At 55.8% G+C, this 15,818-nt stretch overlaps 6 protein-coding genes and 1 non-coding gene across 7 annotated transcripts; 4 read left to right on the top strand and 3 right to left on the bottom strand.

Moving 5' to 3' along the window:
- Positions 1 to 1,305: 1,305 nt before the first annotated feature.
- C8A04DRAFT_28127 (uncharacterized protein) lies at positions 1,306 to 3,156 on the bottom strand (the record flags this gene model as incomplete). Its single annotated transcript, XM_062780534.1, has 2 exons — positions 1,306 to 2,644; positions 2,708 to 3,156. The coding sequence occupies 2 exons, from the start codon at positions 3,154 to 3,156 to the stop codon at positions 1,306 to 1,308; spliced, it is 1,788 nt and encodes a 595-aa protein (XP_062637596.1).
- A 558-nt stretch (positions 3,157 to 3,714) lies between these two features.
- Positions 3,715 to 3,805, bottom strand: C8A04DRAFT_t64. Its single transcript has one exon. It is a non-coding gene; the product is annotated as a tRNA-Pro (tRNA).
- Positions 3,806 to 5,742: 1,937 nt separating this feature from the next.
- Positions 5,743 to 9,198, top strand: C8A04DRAFT_11741 (uncharacterized protein; the record flags this gene model as incomplete). Its single annotated transcript, XM_062777077.1, has 1 exon — positions 5,743 to 9,198. The coding sequence occupies one exon, from the start codon at positions 5,743 to 5,745 to the stop codon at positions 9,196 to 9,198; it is 3,456 nt and encodes a 1,151-aa protein (XP_062637595.1).
- Positions 9,199 to 10,367: 1,169 nt separating this feature from the next.
- On the bottom strand, positions 10,368 to 11,502 carry C8A04DRAFT_28125 (U1 zinc finger-domain-containing protein; the record flags this gene model as incomplete). The annotated part of the gene is made up of 3 exons (XM_062780533.1): positions 10,368 to 11,101; positions 11,236 to 11,343; positions 11,493 to 11,502. The coding sequence occupies 3 exons, from the start codon at positions 11,500 to 11,502 to the stop codon at positions 10,368 to 10,370; spliced, it is 852 nt and encodes a 283-aa protein (XP_062637594.1).
- A 465-nt stretch (positions 11,503 to 11,967) lies between these two features.
- Positions 11,968 to 12,863, top strand: C8A04DRAFT_36857 (uncharacterized protein; the record flags this gene model as incomplete). The annotated part of the gene is made up of 2 exons (XM_062783674.1): positions 11,968 to 12,064; positions 12,118 to 12,863. 2 exons carry the CDS (start codon positions 11,968 to 11,970, stop codon positions 12,861 to 12,863), a joined length of 843 nt encoding a protein of 280 aa, XP_062637593.1.
- Positions 12,864 to 13,213: 350 nt separating this feature from the next.
- C8A04DRAFT_11729 (emp24/gp25L/p24 family/GOLD-domain-containing protein) lies at positions 13,214 to 14,037 on the top strand (the record flags this gene model as incomplete). The annotated part of the gene is made up of 3 exons (XM_062777076.1): positions 13,214 to 13,423; positions 13,521 to 13,644; positions 13,715 to 14,037. 3 exons carry the CDS (start codon positions 13,214 to 13,216, stop codon positions 14,035 to 14,037), a joined length of 657 nt encoding a protein of 218 aa, XP_062637592.1.
- Positions 14,038 to 14,418: 381 nt separating this feature from the next.
- C8A04DRAFT_11700 (Flavinator of succinate dehydrogenase-domain-containing protein) lies at positions 14,419 to 15,216 on the top strand (the record flags this gene model as incomplete). The annotated part of the gene is made up of 2 exons (XM_062777064.1): positions 14,419 to 14,641; positions 14,753 to 15,216. The coding sequence occupies 2 exons, from the start codon at positions 14,419 to 14,421 to the stop codon at positions 15,214 to 15,216; spliced, it is 687 nt and encodes a 228-aa protein (XP_062637591.1).
- Positions 15,217 to 15,818: the final 602 nt, after the last annotated feature.

The following is a 15,818-nucleotide window of genomic DNA, read 5'->3' as shown; positions in this document are numbered from 1 at the left end:
ATGGTGTAGTTGGGAGTCGTTATGTTCGTTTTGGTGTTTAGGGGGGGTGTTGGGTGGTTAGGGGCCGAGAGAGGAGGATATACCCAGTAATGATGTAATGTATATATTATGATGTTTGTTTTGTTCATTTGAATCAAATGCGGGTGACAAAATGTTAAACCTGTATTTTAATATTGTTAGACTTTCTCATGATATCGCAATAGAGGTCATACAAGAAAACGTCTGCGACCCTAACCCTGACTATGTATATACACACAGGTTTGCACCGCAAACAAAATTCATGAAACGGACATCCACTCGTAACATGTAGAATCATTCTCACGCTCACCCAAACAAACCAATTCTCAACTCTTATCACGGAAATATTGATCTCAACCTCCAAAAGCCCAACTACCTTATCTACATACACACAGTACCATCCCGTCAACTCAAACCGGGCCGAAAGTCCCCCTACGTCGTATTCTTCACTCTTCACCTGCCCCGTGACAGCAGCACGCCTTGAAACCGAAATAATTGGAAACACGCTTGGAGAGGCGGTGGTAGTTTTTCCCGTTGAGCATCACCTTCACTAGAGGGACCATTTTGGGCAAGTGTCTGGAGCGTGTAAAGTGTAAAGTGGTTGAAGCGGGTTGGGTGTTGTGAAATTACACCTTGTGTTTACTAGGTAAATATTTGATGAAGAGGGTTGCTTGATTGAAGAGGATGATAACACTAAGACCGAATGTCTACTACCCATCCATAAAATTATTTTATTGCTTCAATAGTCCATTTCTAAGTTTTTTTTCCCTCCTCTAATTCTCGGACTGCAGGTAATTTGAAGTATACATCAAGTACAGTAGACACCAAAAACGCAAAAAGCTCACCCCCAAGCCCTGTTCCCATCCGAAAGAACAGAGGTTGGAAGTTACGAAAATCTTTCCGGTGAAAGATTTTTCTTCGCTGGCCCCGGGAATTGAACCCGGGGCCACTTCGATTTACGACGGTAGTGGCGTGGTGCTCCTCCCAATGCCGCTGCGCCAAACACCGCTGTTTGGCATATTGGGAGGAGCTGATGACTGGGTGAGCGAGCAGCGGGCTTATATGGTGTGGTGTGTTGGCGGAGGGAAGGAAGGTGCGTGAAGTGTTGCGTTAAGAAGAACCGCCCTCCCCCCTAAAAAAGTCTCCATGGATGGATGACACAGTGGCCGTGAATAAACCTTGCAGGTTTCCGTAGCCGCCTGCTATATATCTCGTCCCTACCGAGGGGGGTTAAGTTGAAGTGAGCGGTGAGCGTTTTGTCCCCAGCACCACATTCTTCTCTTTCGATCACCCCGACACAATAACGCTTCTCTTGGACGAACGACCCAGTCCTAGCAACTGGCGGAACTTCTTTCTTTTGCTGCCCTTGACTGTTTTAGCGGCGCTTGTATCCCGTTGCGGTTCCTCGATTCCCCGATATTGGCGCAGCTTATATTGGGCGCTGGCCTTCTCCCATGCTTCTTCCCGAACGCGTATCAACTCCTCTTGGTGCCTTCGCTCTATTTCGGCCTCGGCCTGCATCCTGGCCATTCTTTCCTCCACAGTAGGTTGCGCCTTGTTTATTCTCTCCATTTCGCGAAGTATGGTTTCTTCGGTTTGTTTACGGGCCTTTTCGAGCAGCGCTTCCTGGTCCATGCCGGCAGCAGCTCTCTGTGCCAATTCGTCAATTTTCTGCTTCTGCTTCTCCCGAAGGTTCCCGAGTCGTAGATTTATCTCTTCAACCATCGCCTGGGTGGTTTGCGGGTTGCCCATCTTAATCTTTGCAGGAGTTAAGACATCGGTATCTGGCTGTCGTTGGGGCGTGCTATCGGCTTGTGGCGTCGAACCCGAGTCCGTCGCCAAAGCATATGACTGCCCGTCCTCTTCACTAGGTCGCAGATCCTGTTTGCGGGCAGGTTCGTTCGACGGTGGCCATGATCCAGCAGTATCAACCACAGTCTCGGCTTCAGATTGGCGCTCGGTCGACAGCGACGGGACGCGTTTCCCAGGGTTCAACAATGGACCCGGGGTCCCTTCATCCGAGGTCTCATCAAACAAGGAAGGGTATTCCGGCTGCTTTCCCTCCCGAATACTAGATCGGCGTTCCTCCGAATCCGCCCTTGCAATTGATTCAGCAGGCGAGCTCTCAGCCGAGTACCCATCCTGAAGAGAGACGCCCTCGTCACGATCCGCGTTAAGCTCAAAGCTGGGCTTCCTGATATCCGTTGGCCTCGGCCCGGGTTCCATCGTCCCGAGCGCAAACGTCGCCACAGATTTCTGAAGCCGCATATGCTCCGCAATTTTCATGAACGAATCATCCGAAATGGTTTGCATTACTTCGAACTCGGACGCGCTTCGCAATTGAAGCTCCCAGTTCGCCGGGTCCGAGTTGAGGTCGACCATGTCTGCTCCAGGTTCCGCGGCTTGAAACGCCGGCAGCGTGATCGCTCTACCCGGGAGTACTGGGCGGTCCGCATCCTCTATGGACAGGGCTGCCGTCCCGGCCGAGCTGTTCTCCGGGATGGAGGTGCGGTCATGGATCTCGCAGGCTTTGGCGACGGCGTGGTCAACTCTCTCTGCATTAAGGAAGATCGTCTTGGTCTCCTTGGACTTGGAGATGGCGTCTAGGATCTCATCTTTCAGGATTCTGTGAAGGGCGGTTGTTAGCTTCAACATCGATCCGAAGACTGCGGTGGAATTCTCAACTTACTCGACATCATAGCCATCTGAGAGCTGCAAGGTGTGGATGAACAATGACAGGGTCAATTTCAACGACCCCAATGTTGCCCGCTGGGTACAGAGTTTGGACCGCGCAAATAGAAAGCGTATGCGCTGTCTCTTGCTCTTGAATCCTCCAGCCTTGACATTGGCGATAATCGGGAGGAGTGTCTTCTCAATTGCGTCGATGTCGGTCTTGCACTGGAGTAGTATCCCTTCCAGGATCTTGAGCGTCTCAACTTCGACGACTCGGATGGAATTGAGCCTGTCCCTGATCTGGCCCAAGATCATCGTCACGAAAGCCATGTCGGTGGCAATGGCCTGAACGCTCGCCTCCGCGGCCCCGATATCCTCACGGGCTGCGGAGATCGCCTTGGTGATTTTGTAGCCGGCGCCAATGATCGAGCCAATGGCGGCGACGAGGCCCACCATCTCCGCCATGGTGATCGATTGCCGTCCCGGCGTTCAAGTCCGTGGCCGGATGCCCCGAGGTTCCTTTCACCTGAAGCTCCGGCCGGTCACCGAGAATATGCTATGAGGAGAGCGAAAAGCGCGATTGAAGACCGGCCGGCCACCGGGCCAGCCGGTGGCCCTATAGACCCCGGCTTGATAGATCAGGCCCATTGCTGCGGCCCGTGGTTGTTGGCAGTGCTACATTGTTGAGCTCTCATTGGCTTGATAGTTTAGGCGCCGAGAGCCAAAAGAACGAGAATGTCATCAAAACGCCCTGCATGAACGAACTCCTGAAGGAAAGCGGCAGTGCTAGGCCTTGCAGGGCTGACCAGTATCTTCCGTCGAAAAAAAAGTGCCACGTCACTTTGGGCTTGGGAAAGCTTTAGAGTTTGTCGGAGTCGTTTGAAGGGAATTACACGACGGGTAACAAGTGGTCGATTTCCATGTCGGGGTTGGCCCAGGCATTTTCAACAAGCCCAGCCTAGCTCTTGCCCCTTGGGTTGGGGTTAACGGATGCAAATGAACAAAAAAGAGAACATTGTTCAGGGGGCCACCCGGGGATTGAACCCGGGACCTCTCGCAAGAATGCCTTGGGTTGTAACCCTAAGCGAGAATCATACCACTAGACCAGCGGCCCTTGATTCCTGAATGGTGGATGTTGGTAAGCAGAACGGACGACCCGCTTGAGAAGGGAAGTTGGAAATCCAATGCTCGGGATATTGATGATGGGATCGTGGGCCCATTTTCCCTTGGAAGCTCGCGATAACGTCAGCTAACGTTATTTTTGGGCGACGATAACGGACTCGGAGGTCCGAATTCCCACTGCCTGTCGCGGAAACTCGCAGTCGCGCCCAACACGTGGTCGTGAGACACAGGTCAAAGAAAAAGCATAAAACTATGCGTCAGAAGAGGACGGGGTTTCCGGCGGTTTTGAGAGGGAAGGCGGTCGAAGTGCCGGGCAAGACTGACAACGGCAACCGATTTGGCCTCCGACGGCTGCCCGACGCCGCAGTTCCGAGGCTAGAGGGGGCTCTTCGGCGAGCACAACATCATTGCCGTTCCGTTCGACTCGAAGCTCTCCTAGCTTCACTGGCGAGACCGGGCCACTCAACCCACGGGGGACCGGGCGCTGATTTGTTCAAGCTGCTTCCGTATGCAGGTGTCGGGGAAAGACAAGGCGGCCTCGTGAGCTGATTCGGCCATGGCCTGCAGCGAACTCGCAGCGAAATGCACCAGAACCGTCCAAGTCTCGACTGCTGCCGCTGGAGCCCGTCCTTCCTCCGTTGCGCTGCCCACTAGGCGGTTTCATTGACAGACAAGATAGCCCGTGCCGACTCGTCGCCTGCTTGAATACAGACCCGTTTGCGACGTCTCGCGAGGGGGAAATAAAGGGGTGGGTTCTCAACAACGACATTTGCAAAAGCGTCCAACAACCCGCGCAGCGGCGGGGGATGAAAGGTGTATCATTTTTTGTATTCCGCGCCGTTCAAGGACATCCTTGGTGTGATTCGCGATATGGCACCAACAACGGAAAGCTGAAGGGGACAAAAGCGATCTCCCGTCCCCGCTCGAGTTTGACAAGCAAAGCAAGGCGCCTGCCGTCCGGCGAGAATCCGGGTTGACGTGAGCATTGGGGGGCTTCCAGGTTCTTGCACAGGCTCCTGCTGTGTGGGTGCCTCCTGCCATCTGCAACCTTCCTGGCTCCTGCCTTGAGCGCCGACTTGCACTGCATGAGGGCCTGGGCACGTGTTTGGCCAATCGCGGCGTACGGGTCCACGGGGTCTTTCACAGCGGTCCCTGGGCCCCCCGCCGAGTGGCTCGTGCCTTCCCCTCGGGGCCGTCCCTTCTTCGATCGAGAACACATCGCATTGTTCCCGGCCTGCGCCATCGCTGCAACCCTCGCCTTCTGCTTTTCTCTGCTCATTTCTGATCATATGCCCCGGAGCTTCACACCAGCTCACCCACCTCTTGTCTCCCATGTTTTAGATGTATCGGCATTTTGAGGGCGGCCATCATTCCAAACCGGCGATTAAAGGGCCCGGTGACGGCATGATTGACGGATTGAACTAACGATCGATCTACCTTGCTTTGGGACCTAGCCACACCCCCCCACTGACTGCCTTGCCTTGGAGCCCCCCATCGAGAGGCGAAAAAGGGCCACGACACCAAGCAGCTCGAGCTTTCCCTGCCACTGCATACCTGCTTGGACGGACTCGCTGCGGACCAAGGCGCTGCTGCGCAACCTGGCCAACAAACCACTCAGCGCCCGCCAGCCACTCGTCGATGTCTCAGGTAGCGATTCTGTACCGAACGTGATCCGTCCCCCAAATCACAAGTCGTCGCCGTTCGCCCCTGCGCTGCTACCCGGCGAGGAGGCTCCTCCAATTGCGCCTCGGCAAGCCTGACGAGCTCTTTTGCTGTTTTGTTGTCGCAGCATCAGCCCCTTGCTGAAACGACCAATCTTGCGCCGCCAGCAATATGCGCGCGATTCTCCTGCATCTTCCTTCTCCACTCTAGAAGAGAACAAAATATCTGGGGCGCAACCTCGGGCTCACCCCACGAAACTCCGCCATCATGCCCACGGGCAGCGATTTTCGGGTATCGCTTCCCAACATGGGGACGTCCCATGCCAACTTTGCCCTGGGCTTAGACGCGGACGCTCTAGGAAGCCATTCGCGCATGTTCAAGAAGCACAAGGTTCTTCCACATCCCCGGAAGGAGGAGCTCCAGCGCTCCGGCCCGTGGAGATACGGCCGGGGGAGCGAACGGTCGTTGTTGCAGAATGGCTCCTTGCCAACTTCAAGTCCATACACCCGCCCGCCGGGGAGCCGAACAGGAACGGGCCCGGAACCACCACCTACGCCGCCAGCGCATTCTCGGACATCTTCTGTGAACCATGCCGGCGATTCCTCGTCTGCGAGCGGCGCCAACAACCCTTTGAGCAGTACGGGCACGGTCGAACCGCTCCCTCCTGTGACGCCACCACACCAGCAAACACCACCTACACCAAACTTAACACCCGATCGAACACCGCCTGGCCCCGCGGCAACCCAGGCTCAGCGACGCCCCCCGCTAGCGGAGCGGAATTCTTCCAAGGTGACAAACGGTTCTCGGGTGGACTCATTCACTACAGCGCGAGAAGATCCTTACTCTTCAGACGACGATGACCGCCGACCGACCTTACGCCCGTCTTTGCCCTCGGCGAAGACATCGCAGAGTACGGTTCGGCAAGTCAGCAAGGCTGCGAGAAGTGTCTCCCAACCCGTGGGGCTAGGCCTAGGCCTTGAGTCGAATTCTTCCCGTGGCTCGACGCCGAAAACGGTGCCGGGGTTGGGCGAGTTCGATGGGGAATACACGACCAGGCGGCCGAGAACGAGCGATGCCGAGGGAGTGTGGGATCCCCAACTCATGAAGAATGTGACCGTCAGGAAAATTCGGCGGCCGGTTCTCAAACCAGAAATCATTGACGACAGAGCGATAACACCAACCAACGCTACTCGGGCACTGCGCTCCATGTCACTAGAGGAGAGCCCGATTGTCTACCCTTCGCGCAGGGTCGCTTCGGACCGATACCCTACTCGGCCGGGGCCTACAAATTTGGAGTCTCCGATAAGCACCGAGTTGAAGCGGTCCTCAGTTGTATCCACGAAGTCAAACGCGTCAACGATCGTCTCGGCGGTCCTCGTAGGCTCTACGCCGCAGCGCCAAAAGACGCTGCGGCACATCAGGAAACATAGCTTACTACGGGATTCTAGTTCCGAGGCATCCCCACCGCCAACATCTGCTTCAACTGCTGCCGCAAATGGATTTCAACCCACCGAACTGCCAGCACCACAAGCGAATGAAGCCGTGCGGGAGGTTACGCGTGAGCCGATCCGTGACAGCTATGTTTCGACTGCTACCAACAACTCCATCTCGAGCCGGAAAGCCCGTCGCTCTGTGTGGAACAGCGGGGCCGTGCCGGTTGTTGTGATTCCGGAGCGTCGCTCTTCAGTCAAATCGAACAGCAAATCGCCTTCTTTGCGGTCGACAAGCAGCCGGCGGTCTCGAAGCGTCAGTTCGGTTCCTACCTCTCAGCCTTCAAAAAGCAAGGAGCAAGGTCCGATCTTTGAACGACCTGGTCGCCGAAGCAGAGCGTACTCGGAATCTGACGGTTCCCGTCCGGGGGATGAGCGGACCATGGATTTTCCTCCGGTCATTCCCACCCGCTCGTCCTCTCTCTCGGCGCCTACCAGCCGGAACGCGTCGAGGGCCGGCTCATTGACGGCGGAGAGCTTGAATGCGCACAACATTTTTCATGCGCAGCAGGCACACCGTGCTTTGCAGAACGCCAGCCAGGCACTCGAGAAAGCGAACGGCCAGGCTCAGCCCGTGCAGACTGATCGAGCACAGCATCGGAACGAGGGGGACCATCTACCGGAGAACGGTTTGGTTGAGCGCAAGCAACCCGTCACCCCGATGCAGCGCACGCTCCGGGATAAGCAGGGCGAATTCGGCGGAAGCCCCGCTCTGACATTCCGCGACTCACGCGGGACCTCGAGAGAGCACAGCAGTCTTGGTGTGGATCGAGATGAGGACCCTTTCTTCGGGAAAAGGCTGTCTGTACAAAACACGCCGCTCTCTGTTGCGTCGGCGGATACTGCAGCCACCTCTCATGCCGAGGTTTCCGAGGCCATGGCCGTCAACATCTACCCGCACCAGAGCAAGTCTGTGGTCCTCGTCGACCACTCAGCCAAGCCGTCCGAGAGCTCCTCGCCGGAGCAGGAGAAACCCACTGCTGCGAACATCCCGATTGTTAGAGCCACGGACGTGGACGGCAGTGTTCCTACGACACCACCGCAACGGTTTGCCGTAGAAGAGGTTGACTCTCCGCTTAGGAATCCGAGAGCGCCTCCGCAGCCGCCAATCATCAACTTTATTCCCGCTACGCCATCTGGCTTGACGCCATCGACCGAGCGGCAGGTGCAGCTGGGCAATTATTACGAGATGACGAGGGAGAAGCCGAAGCGTAGCCTCTCGCTTCTCCGGCAAGCTCTTACTCGCCGGAAGTCGGATTACGGCCCGTCTCCCGGTCGCCCTGTGGGCCTCCTGACGCGCACATTTTCGCTCTCTCGGAATATTCGACGCTTTGAGGATCGGCCTCGTCTCAAACGCCGGTCGACGGCGGACTCGGTTTCGATGGACGAGACCAGACTCCACCCGCACTGGCGGCCGGCGTATGCTGAGGATGAGCCTTGTGACTGCGACGAGTGCCGTGATGGCGATGACTACTATGACGACGAGTATGACGATGACCGTGACGACGACAACCGCCGCTCTGAGGACGACCGAACGTACCGCTATCCTCCCATCGACAACCGGCCTTACCTGCCTTCCCCTGCCTTTGCGCCTCCTCGCCGGAGGTTGAGCGAGCGTATCAAGCGGACGTTTGCCATCATCCCCACGCGAGACAGCGGCCGGGGTGGCGATGGCTACGACGATGGGTACGACAGTTATTACTCGGCCACCTCGGAGGAGGGCCCGGACCGCCGGACCATCCGCCGCACGCCGAGTGGCAACCTGCGGGTGATGAAGTTCAGGCGGAGCGTCGAGTCTCTAACACGGGGCGTACCGGAGAACAACGTGCGGCCGTACACTAGCACGACTCGACCGAGCAAGTACTTCCCCCCACGGGCGGGAGCCGGTAGGGGTTATACCACCCTGTGGCGGTCTCTCAGCGCTCGTGCCCGGTCGTCTATCCGACGCCGCGCCTCGCAGTCCGGCGGAAACGCGCCGGGCGAGCGGGCCGGCGGAGAGGCGACTGGTTTCCTGCCCACGTTGGGTGATCGCATGAACTTTCCCCGGCGGCTGAGCGAAAGGAGGCGGGAGAAGCGGACGCAGGAGCTGCGAGGCATGATCTCGGGCCCGCGAGAGGTTCGGGATGGCGTCGGCGAGGTGATTCGAAGGAATACATGGAAGGACCGTGATGCCTTGTATGTTGCGCAGCAGCAGCAAGAGCGACGGGAGCAGGGGTTGGAAAGGCAACTTTAGGAGGCCGAAGTATAGACAGACTTTGGGTTTTCTCTCCTGCGGGGCTTATACAGGTTTAGGTTTGGGTGGACACATAAATGGATGATGGGTCATGATTTGATGAGTCCTTTCCGTTCGTTTCAATTCTTTTCTTACCTTCTCTTCTCTCTGTCTATATCGACCATGCACGGCCATGTCTTTTTTGTTTCTGGGCTCGGGAGCCTGTTTGATGATTTGATGGGAGAGGGCGTTCTGGGATAGCGCATCTAACACAGGGATTCGGGAATGGCGTGACGAACGTATATGACCAAGTATTTTCTGGTTCTGCGAACGACATCTCCTTTCCTTGGGCTTTTTCTTCTTTACTTTCGTTTTGTCCTTTTATATCTTGTCTGGACAAGGAGAGATTTTGTGACTTGTTGGGTTATCTGAACGAAGATAGGTCAGGTTGGAGTCCGATCTGACGACTGTATGGATTGAGAAGATGGCTGGGCCTTGTAGTTTGGGGAAGGGGTGATGATACCATTATACAATTGAAGATGATGATGATCTACCATTGCAAAAGATAAATGTGCTTTACTCAAATGGGGGCCCTCTTGTATTGTGGCATCTACTCGGTTGTGTTGTTCGTTTCTTGGGTACGTGCAACCTCGTCGTATCTTGACATGGCACGAAGTTGACATGGAATGAACCTGGTATCTGAAGGCTGGAGTCAAGCTGAGCTAATAAACCGTGCCTTGTTAACATAGTTAATTCGCATGATCTCACCTAACTAGATTTGGTCAGTGGGAACCTCGAAACAGAATATTTCCACACATCCCATTCATGTCGACTGCATACATATAATACAGTATTACACGTTTTTATAGGCAATTATTTCTTCCACACAAAAATACCATTTTCTTTCATTTCCTTTCCCCTTAGCCGCAAAAAACGCCGGTACGCCGTGCGAGTTGAAACCCCTCGTTAACTGAATGCTAAAATAGTCGGAAGGGGAAGAATGAACAATAAAGGAGCGATAGCAATCACGTATCTGGTTTGCATCAGGCATCAAACCTGCCGATTCTCCTCCGACCCCCTTCTCCCGTCAACTCTTACCCTTGTAAAGCCCCCCCTTGTACACTCTCCTTGCTGTCAATCCCTCTATCGTAAATCCCTTATTCCACCCAACAACCTTCCACCCACCAACCTCAGCGACCCTCCCCAGAAAACCCCCCACCACCCCCAGGCGCCCCCGGAAACCCAGGAAACCCCCCCGGCGGAGGAAACGGCAACCCCCCCGGCGCACCCGGCGGCGGGAATCCACCAGCACCACCACCAGGAAACGGCGGTGTCGCTGCCGTGCTGCCCGCCCCACCTCCACCGGCACCACTAACAGAAGGAGGCGGAATCGGAAACCCCGGGATCGGAAAAGGCGGTGCTCCAGCTGCTCCACCTGCGCCAGCTCCGGCTCCGGCTCCGGTAGGTGGGAAGGGGGGAGGGAAGGGAAAAGGTGGTGCGCCGGGCATTCCGGGGATCGGGAAGGGGGGAGGGGGGAGGCCGGCTGGGAATCCGGCTGGCGCGGCACCCGCACCTGCGCCGCCGCTGCCGGGACCGGAGGAGGAGAGGAACGGTGGTGGTGGGAGGGGGAGACCACCTGGTCCTGCTGCACCAGCACCCGGTCCACCGGGAAATCCTCCCGGTCCACCACCGCCAGGTGCACCAGGAAACCCGTGTCCGTGTCCGTGTCCACCGAGGCCGCCGGGACCGCCTGGACCACCACCGCCGAAGTGAAGACCGGGACCGCCACCGCGGGGACCGAGCCCGAAACCGCCTCCGCCGGGCTGGTTGTGGGGGAGCATGGGGTTGGCGTGGGCTTGGCCTTCGGCGGCGTAGGAGGAGGTGATGGAGTCGATTACGGATTGGGCTTTTTCGTGGCCGATTTCTATTTTCCCAGGTATTACATTAGCATAGTTCTCGGAAGATGGGAGAAAGAAGTTGAGTGGTGAGGGGGAAGAGGGAAGGGAGTTGAGAGGAAAGGGAGTTGAGGGGGGGGGGGGAGAAGAGAGGGGGACGCACGCTGGTAGTAGTCGACGACATTGCGGAGGTGGTTGCGGCCGCTGTTGTGGGCTTTGCGCACGCTCATGGAGTCGTGGGTGAGGTAGACATCGCAGTAGTCGCAGAAGACTGGGGTAGTTAGTTAGTGGGTGAATTCATCGGGAGGGAGAAAGTAGAGAAGGCAACTAGGGAAAGGAAAAGGGAAAGGGAAATAAATCGCAGGAAAATAGAAATAGAAAATATCGGGTTCAGAGATTGAGACTGAAGCTGGGACATACATTTCGGCATCTTGGCGGATAGGGTCGCGAACAATCGCGATGCGCCGAGATGTTGATCGTGTTTAGATGTTGTGGTGATACGCGAGTTTGGTGGGTGCCGTTTTGTCGATGCGATGCGATGCGACTTTCGAAGCTTGGATGGCGGCGAAACAAAAGAAAGCCGAATTCGCGAGGCTGAGGAACGCTGCAGTGACGCGACGGTGGGGCGAGGCTGGAGCACGTTGTGGCGCCACCTACCTAGGTACCTACCTTAGGTAGCTGCCCGCCGTGCGCAGCTTTCCATGCCAGCATCGAGGACTTTCGACTTTAGCCCTTTTCTACACCCATCAAAGCGATCGCACTTCACGGATCCCACCTAGCCCGAATAACTATTTTTCATAGCCTCAATCACTTCAAGGTTGCTGCATACGCGGCATCTCCCTCGACGTCGGCACCGGGTTCCCCGGTGTCTACTCTTCCTACTTCGGTAGAGCCGATGCAGGATAATACTACCCCGACCCTGAAATTCACAAACGTACAAGATCTGTTCGACGCCATTAATAACAGTCGTGGAGATTTCCTGACTGTAACAGGTATAGTATTACCCTTATATTCCTACCGAGAAACATATATGCTAATTATTTAGATATTGACCTGGAACAAGTCTCTGAAATCAATCGTGAACGGGAGCAGCGACGCTCCAAGATCCGCTTTCGTCGCTATGATGTTGATACCCGGATCTTGTTCATCACGATCCCTAACCTGCTACACGAGCGCCTGCATCTCCAACTTTATCGCCAGTATATCGCCCATCTCGTACGAAACGATTTAGGTGAGGCTTGGGCTGAAATAGGTCCTACTACACTTCGACAACAAGGTGCTCCTAGAGGATCTGGTGGGGAGGGCGATTCAGCGGGTGGCCCGGACCCCGAACGGTCAGGCTTAAACAGCTGGCCAACACTGGTTATTGAAGCCGGCGACTCAGAAACCCTCCAGGAGCTTCATCGCGATATGGAGTGGTGGTTTTTGGCCTCAAACCACGATGTCAAGATCGTCCTTCTGGTGAAATTCAACCACCAGCAACAGCAGATTTTGATCGAGAGATGGGAGGAGGAACTTTTAGTCCAAGGACCGATGACACGGGCGCGGCATGCTGCGATATTACAGCAGGGCGGCAGTTTCCAGCCGGTAAAGCGGCAAGAGATCTTTATCGCCCGTGATGAGACGACGGATCCCCCGTCATACAATGTTGTTAGGGATCCATTGAGGCTTGAGTTCCGTCTTCTCTTTCTGCGTCATCCAATTCCACCTGAAGCAGACGTTGTGATCAGCATTCAGGGCCTGCAGCGGTTTGCAAGGAAGGTCTGGGCGGCGGTGCCGGAACAAGACTAGCCAACCGGATTCGCCTGGCGTTGGCAGAAGCGAGTGCAAGGCTGGTGCTGCGGCACTGCGGGTGCTTGGGTGCTGAGCTTCAGTGATTGGCGCCTGTAATTAGTTAGGTAGTGTAACTGAGTGAAGGCCCCACACCGCCAGGGGCAATCGACAGCTGGCACCTTGGCCGAATCGAGCAGCCGGGCGTCGTGCAGCCAGCTTTCCAATCTCGAATTTCTTGAAATCGTCAAGCTCCTAGTTCAACCCGCCATCACCATCACCACCGACGCCGAACTCCCCCCATCCGAACTCACCGGACAGACCGAACAGACCGAAACCGCTCCTGCAAACGAGAAACGAGAAACGGCAAAATGGCCCCCTCGCTGCTGCAGCGCGTGTGCAGCGTGCTGCTGCTGCTGGCGGTCGGCGCGCAGGCGCTCAAGTTCGACATCCAGGCCGGTACAGGCCACGACAAGCACTCGCGGCGCTGCGTGCGCAACTTTGTGTCGCGGGACATGCTGGTTGTTGTCACGGCCATTTCGGACGGGTACCGGGGCGATGGCATGTCGTTGAATATGCATGTGCGTTCTCCTCTGGGAAACTATGGGATGGAGAACAAAAGGATGGAGAGGATGATGGGAGGATGGTGAGAGGATAAATGCTGATATGGATTAGTAGATCTCCGACACGACAGGAAACGAGTACGGCAAGCCCAAGGACATTGCCGGCGAGCAGCGCACCGTGTTTACCTCGCACGCCGACGCCCCGTTTGACGTGTGCTTTGAGAACGTCCTGACCGGCGGTGCGTCCCTTTGTCCAATCCACATAAACGATAACATCTTCGACGTTTACTGATTATACTATTCCTACAGCCCGCTACGTCGAACACCCCTTCCGGCACATCGAGCTCGACATCGACATCGGCGCGGACGCCAAGGACTGGTCGGCGATCCAAGCCACCGAGAAACTCAAGCCGCTCGAGACGGAACTCCGCCGCATCGAGGAGATGGTCGCCGAGGTCGTCGGCGAGATGGAGTACCTGCGGGCCCGCGAGCAGACCCTGCGCGACACCAACGAGAGCACTAACACCCGCGTCAAGTGGTTTGGTTTCGGCACGACTTTCTTGCTGATTGCGCTGTGGGCGTGGCAGATTATGTACCTGCGTGCGTACTTTAGGTCGAAGCATCTTATTTAATGGGGGATTCTGGCTGGCTATTTTTTTCGGCGGACGGACGGTGGGTGGACACGGCGGATTTAGAGTTGGCGTAGGCAGGGCAGGAGTTGACACGATTGTTACGCATGCAAGGCGGGCACGGGTTATGATATATTACTGTACAAGGGCGGGAAAATGGACTGTTTGGTATTGCGGTCGATGTTCAGATGCCATGTATCAATGCAATCATTTGGGTTAGGGTTGTTGTCGCGTGCCGGTCTTTACGGTCCCACAGTTCGGCCTCGGTCCAGGTCTCGGCTTAGCGATCCCGACGACTTTAACTTTAATTCTCAACATCAACACACACACATTACGGATCCTCCCAATCGGCTGGTTCTCAAGGCACAACCCAACAGCAGAATTATGACCTTCCTCCGCCCAGCAACCCGGGCTTTTGCCCGCGCGCGACCTGCTTTTAACTCTTCATCATACTCTCCCGCATCATTCTCAACGAGTCCCCTTCGCTTCTACTCCTCGCCCCCAGCCCGCGACCTCGAAGTCGGCGAACTCCAAGGCGCCTCTTTCAAAGTCGAGCCCATCCGCCGGGTTGGTGAAGACCCTGCCACCATGCGCGCCCGTCTTTTATGTGCGTCCTCCCCTCTGTACCCCTCAAAATCAAAACGGGAAAAAGAAATAAAAGAAAAGAAAAGAGAAACAAAAGAAAAAAGACTAACACCATAAAATTCCCAATATCCAGACCAATCCCGCAAACGCGGCACCCTCGAATCCGACCTCCTCCTCTCCACCTTCGCCGCCACCCGCCTCGCCACCATGACACCCGCCCAACTCGCCGAATACGACCGGTTCCTCGACGAAAATGACTGGGACATTTACTACTGGGCTACTCAGGAGCCGCCTTCCTCTGTCTCTTCTCCTTCTACCTCTTCTTCCTCTGCCTCTACGACCGCCACCGCGGCAGATACCGAAGCCGGCTCCCCCACACAAGGAACTAGTGCGGACGCTGATACACCGTCGCAGTCCCCCCGACCAGGAGAATGGGCTCAAACAGTAGGCACATTCAAGCCTGCGTATCGGCCGGTGCCGGCAAGATGGAAGGAGAGTGAGGTGCTGAGGTTGTTGCGGGAGCATGTGGCTAGTCGGAGGGGGGAAGGGAAGGGGGGGATGGGGTTCATGCCTTCTTTGGAGGCTTATCGGGGGTGAGCAGTTGGGGGGTTAGGGGGGGTTAAGGATGAGAGGGAAAAGAATGTAAAGAAGGATTGGAATGGAGGGGGGTAAGGAGAGAAGAAGGGAATATGTGCTGGGCTGATGGGGTTGAATGAGTCGTTGCAAGATACAAGGGGATTTCGACGAGCATGCATGTCAGGTATGAGCGACGGTATGATGTGTATTATACATGGTACAGCAGGGAGATATTTCATGTGTTTACAAAGACGTATACAAAAATCATGGACACATTATCACGCAGCAGGACAGGAGACACGCTTCTCATTCCATTCTCAAGCTGGCTGACACTCCCCTCGTGGGTATAATTTCCCCAGCCTGCATCCTATTTACACTTCTCTCTCCCTCTCCACTACATTTACGTTTTCACCTTCTCACCCTCACCAACCACTCCACTTTCACAACCTTCTTCTCAACCTCCCAGAACAAACGCCGTCCGCAGCAAAAAACCACCGCTATGCCACCCATCCCACCGGAAATACCTCGCCAAAGACAGGGAACTACAACAGGAGCGCGGGATGCGCGATGAAAGAAGCCGGGAACATAAAGTAAAAACACAAGGCAACTTAACTCAACCCAGC

Source organism: Dichotomopilus funicola, assembly GCF_033296635.1.
Source record: "Dichotomopilus funicola strain CBS 141.50 unplaced genomic scaffold C8A04scaffold_26, whole genome shotgun sequence".
NCBI lineage: Eukaryota > Fungi > Ascomycota > Sordariomycetes > Sordariales > Chaetomiaceae > Dichotomopilus > Dichotomopilus funicola.
The sequence above is the reverse complement of the archived record's forward strand: the minus strand, read 5'-3'. Positions and strand labels throughout refer to the sequence as shown.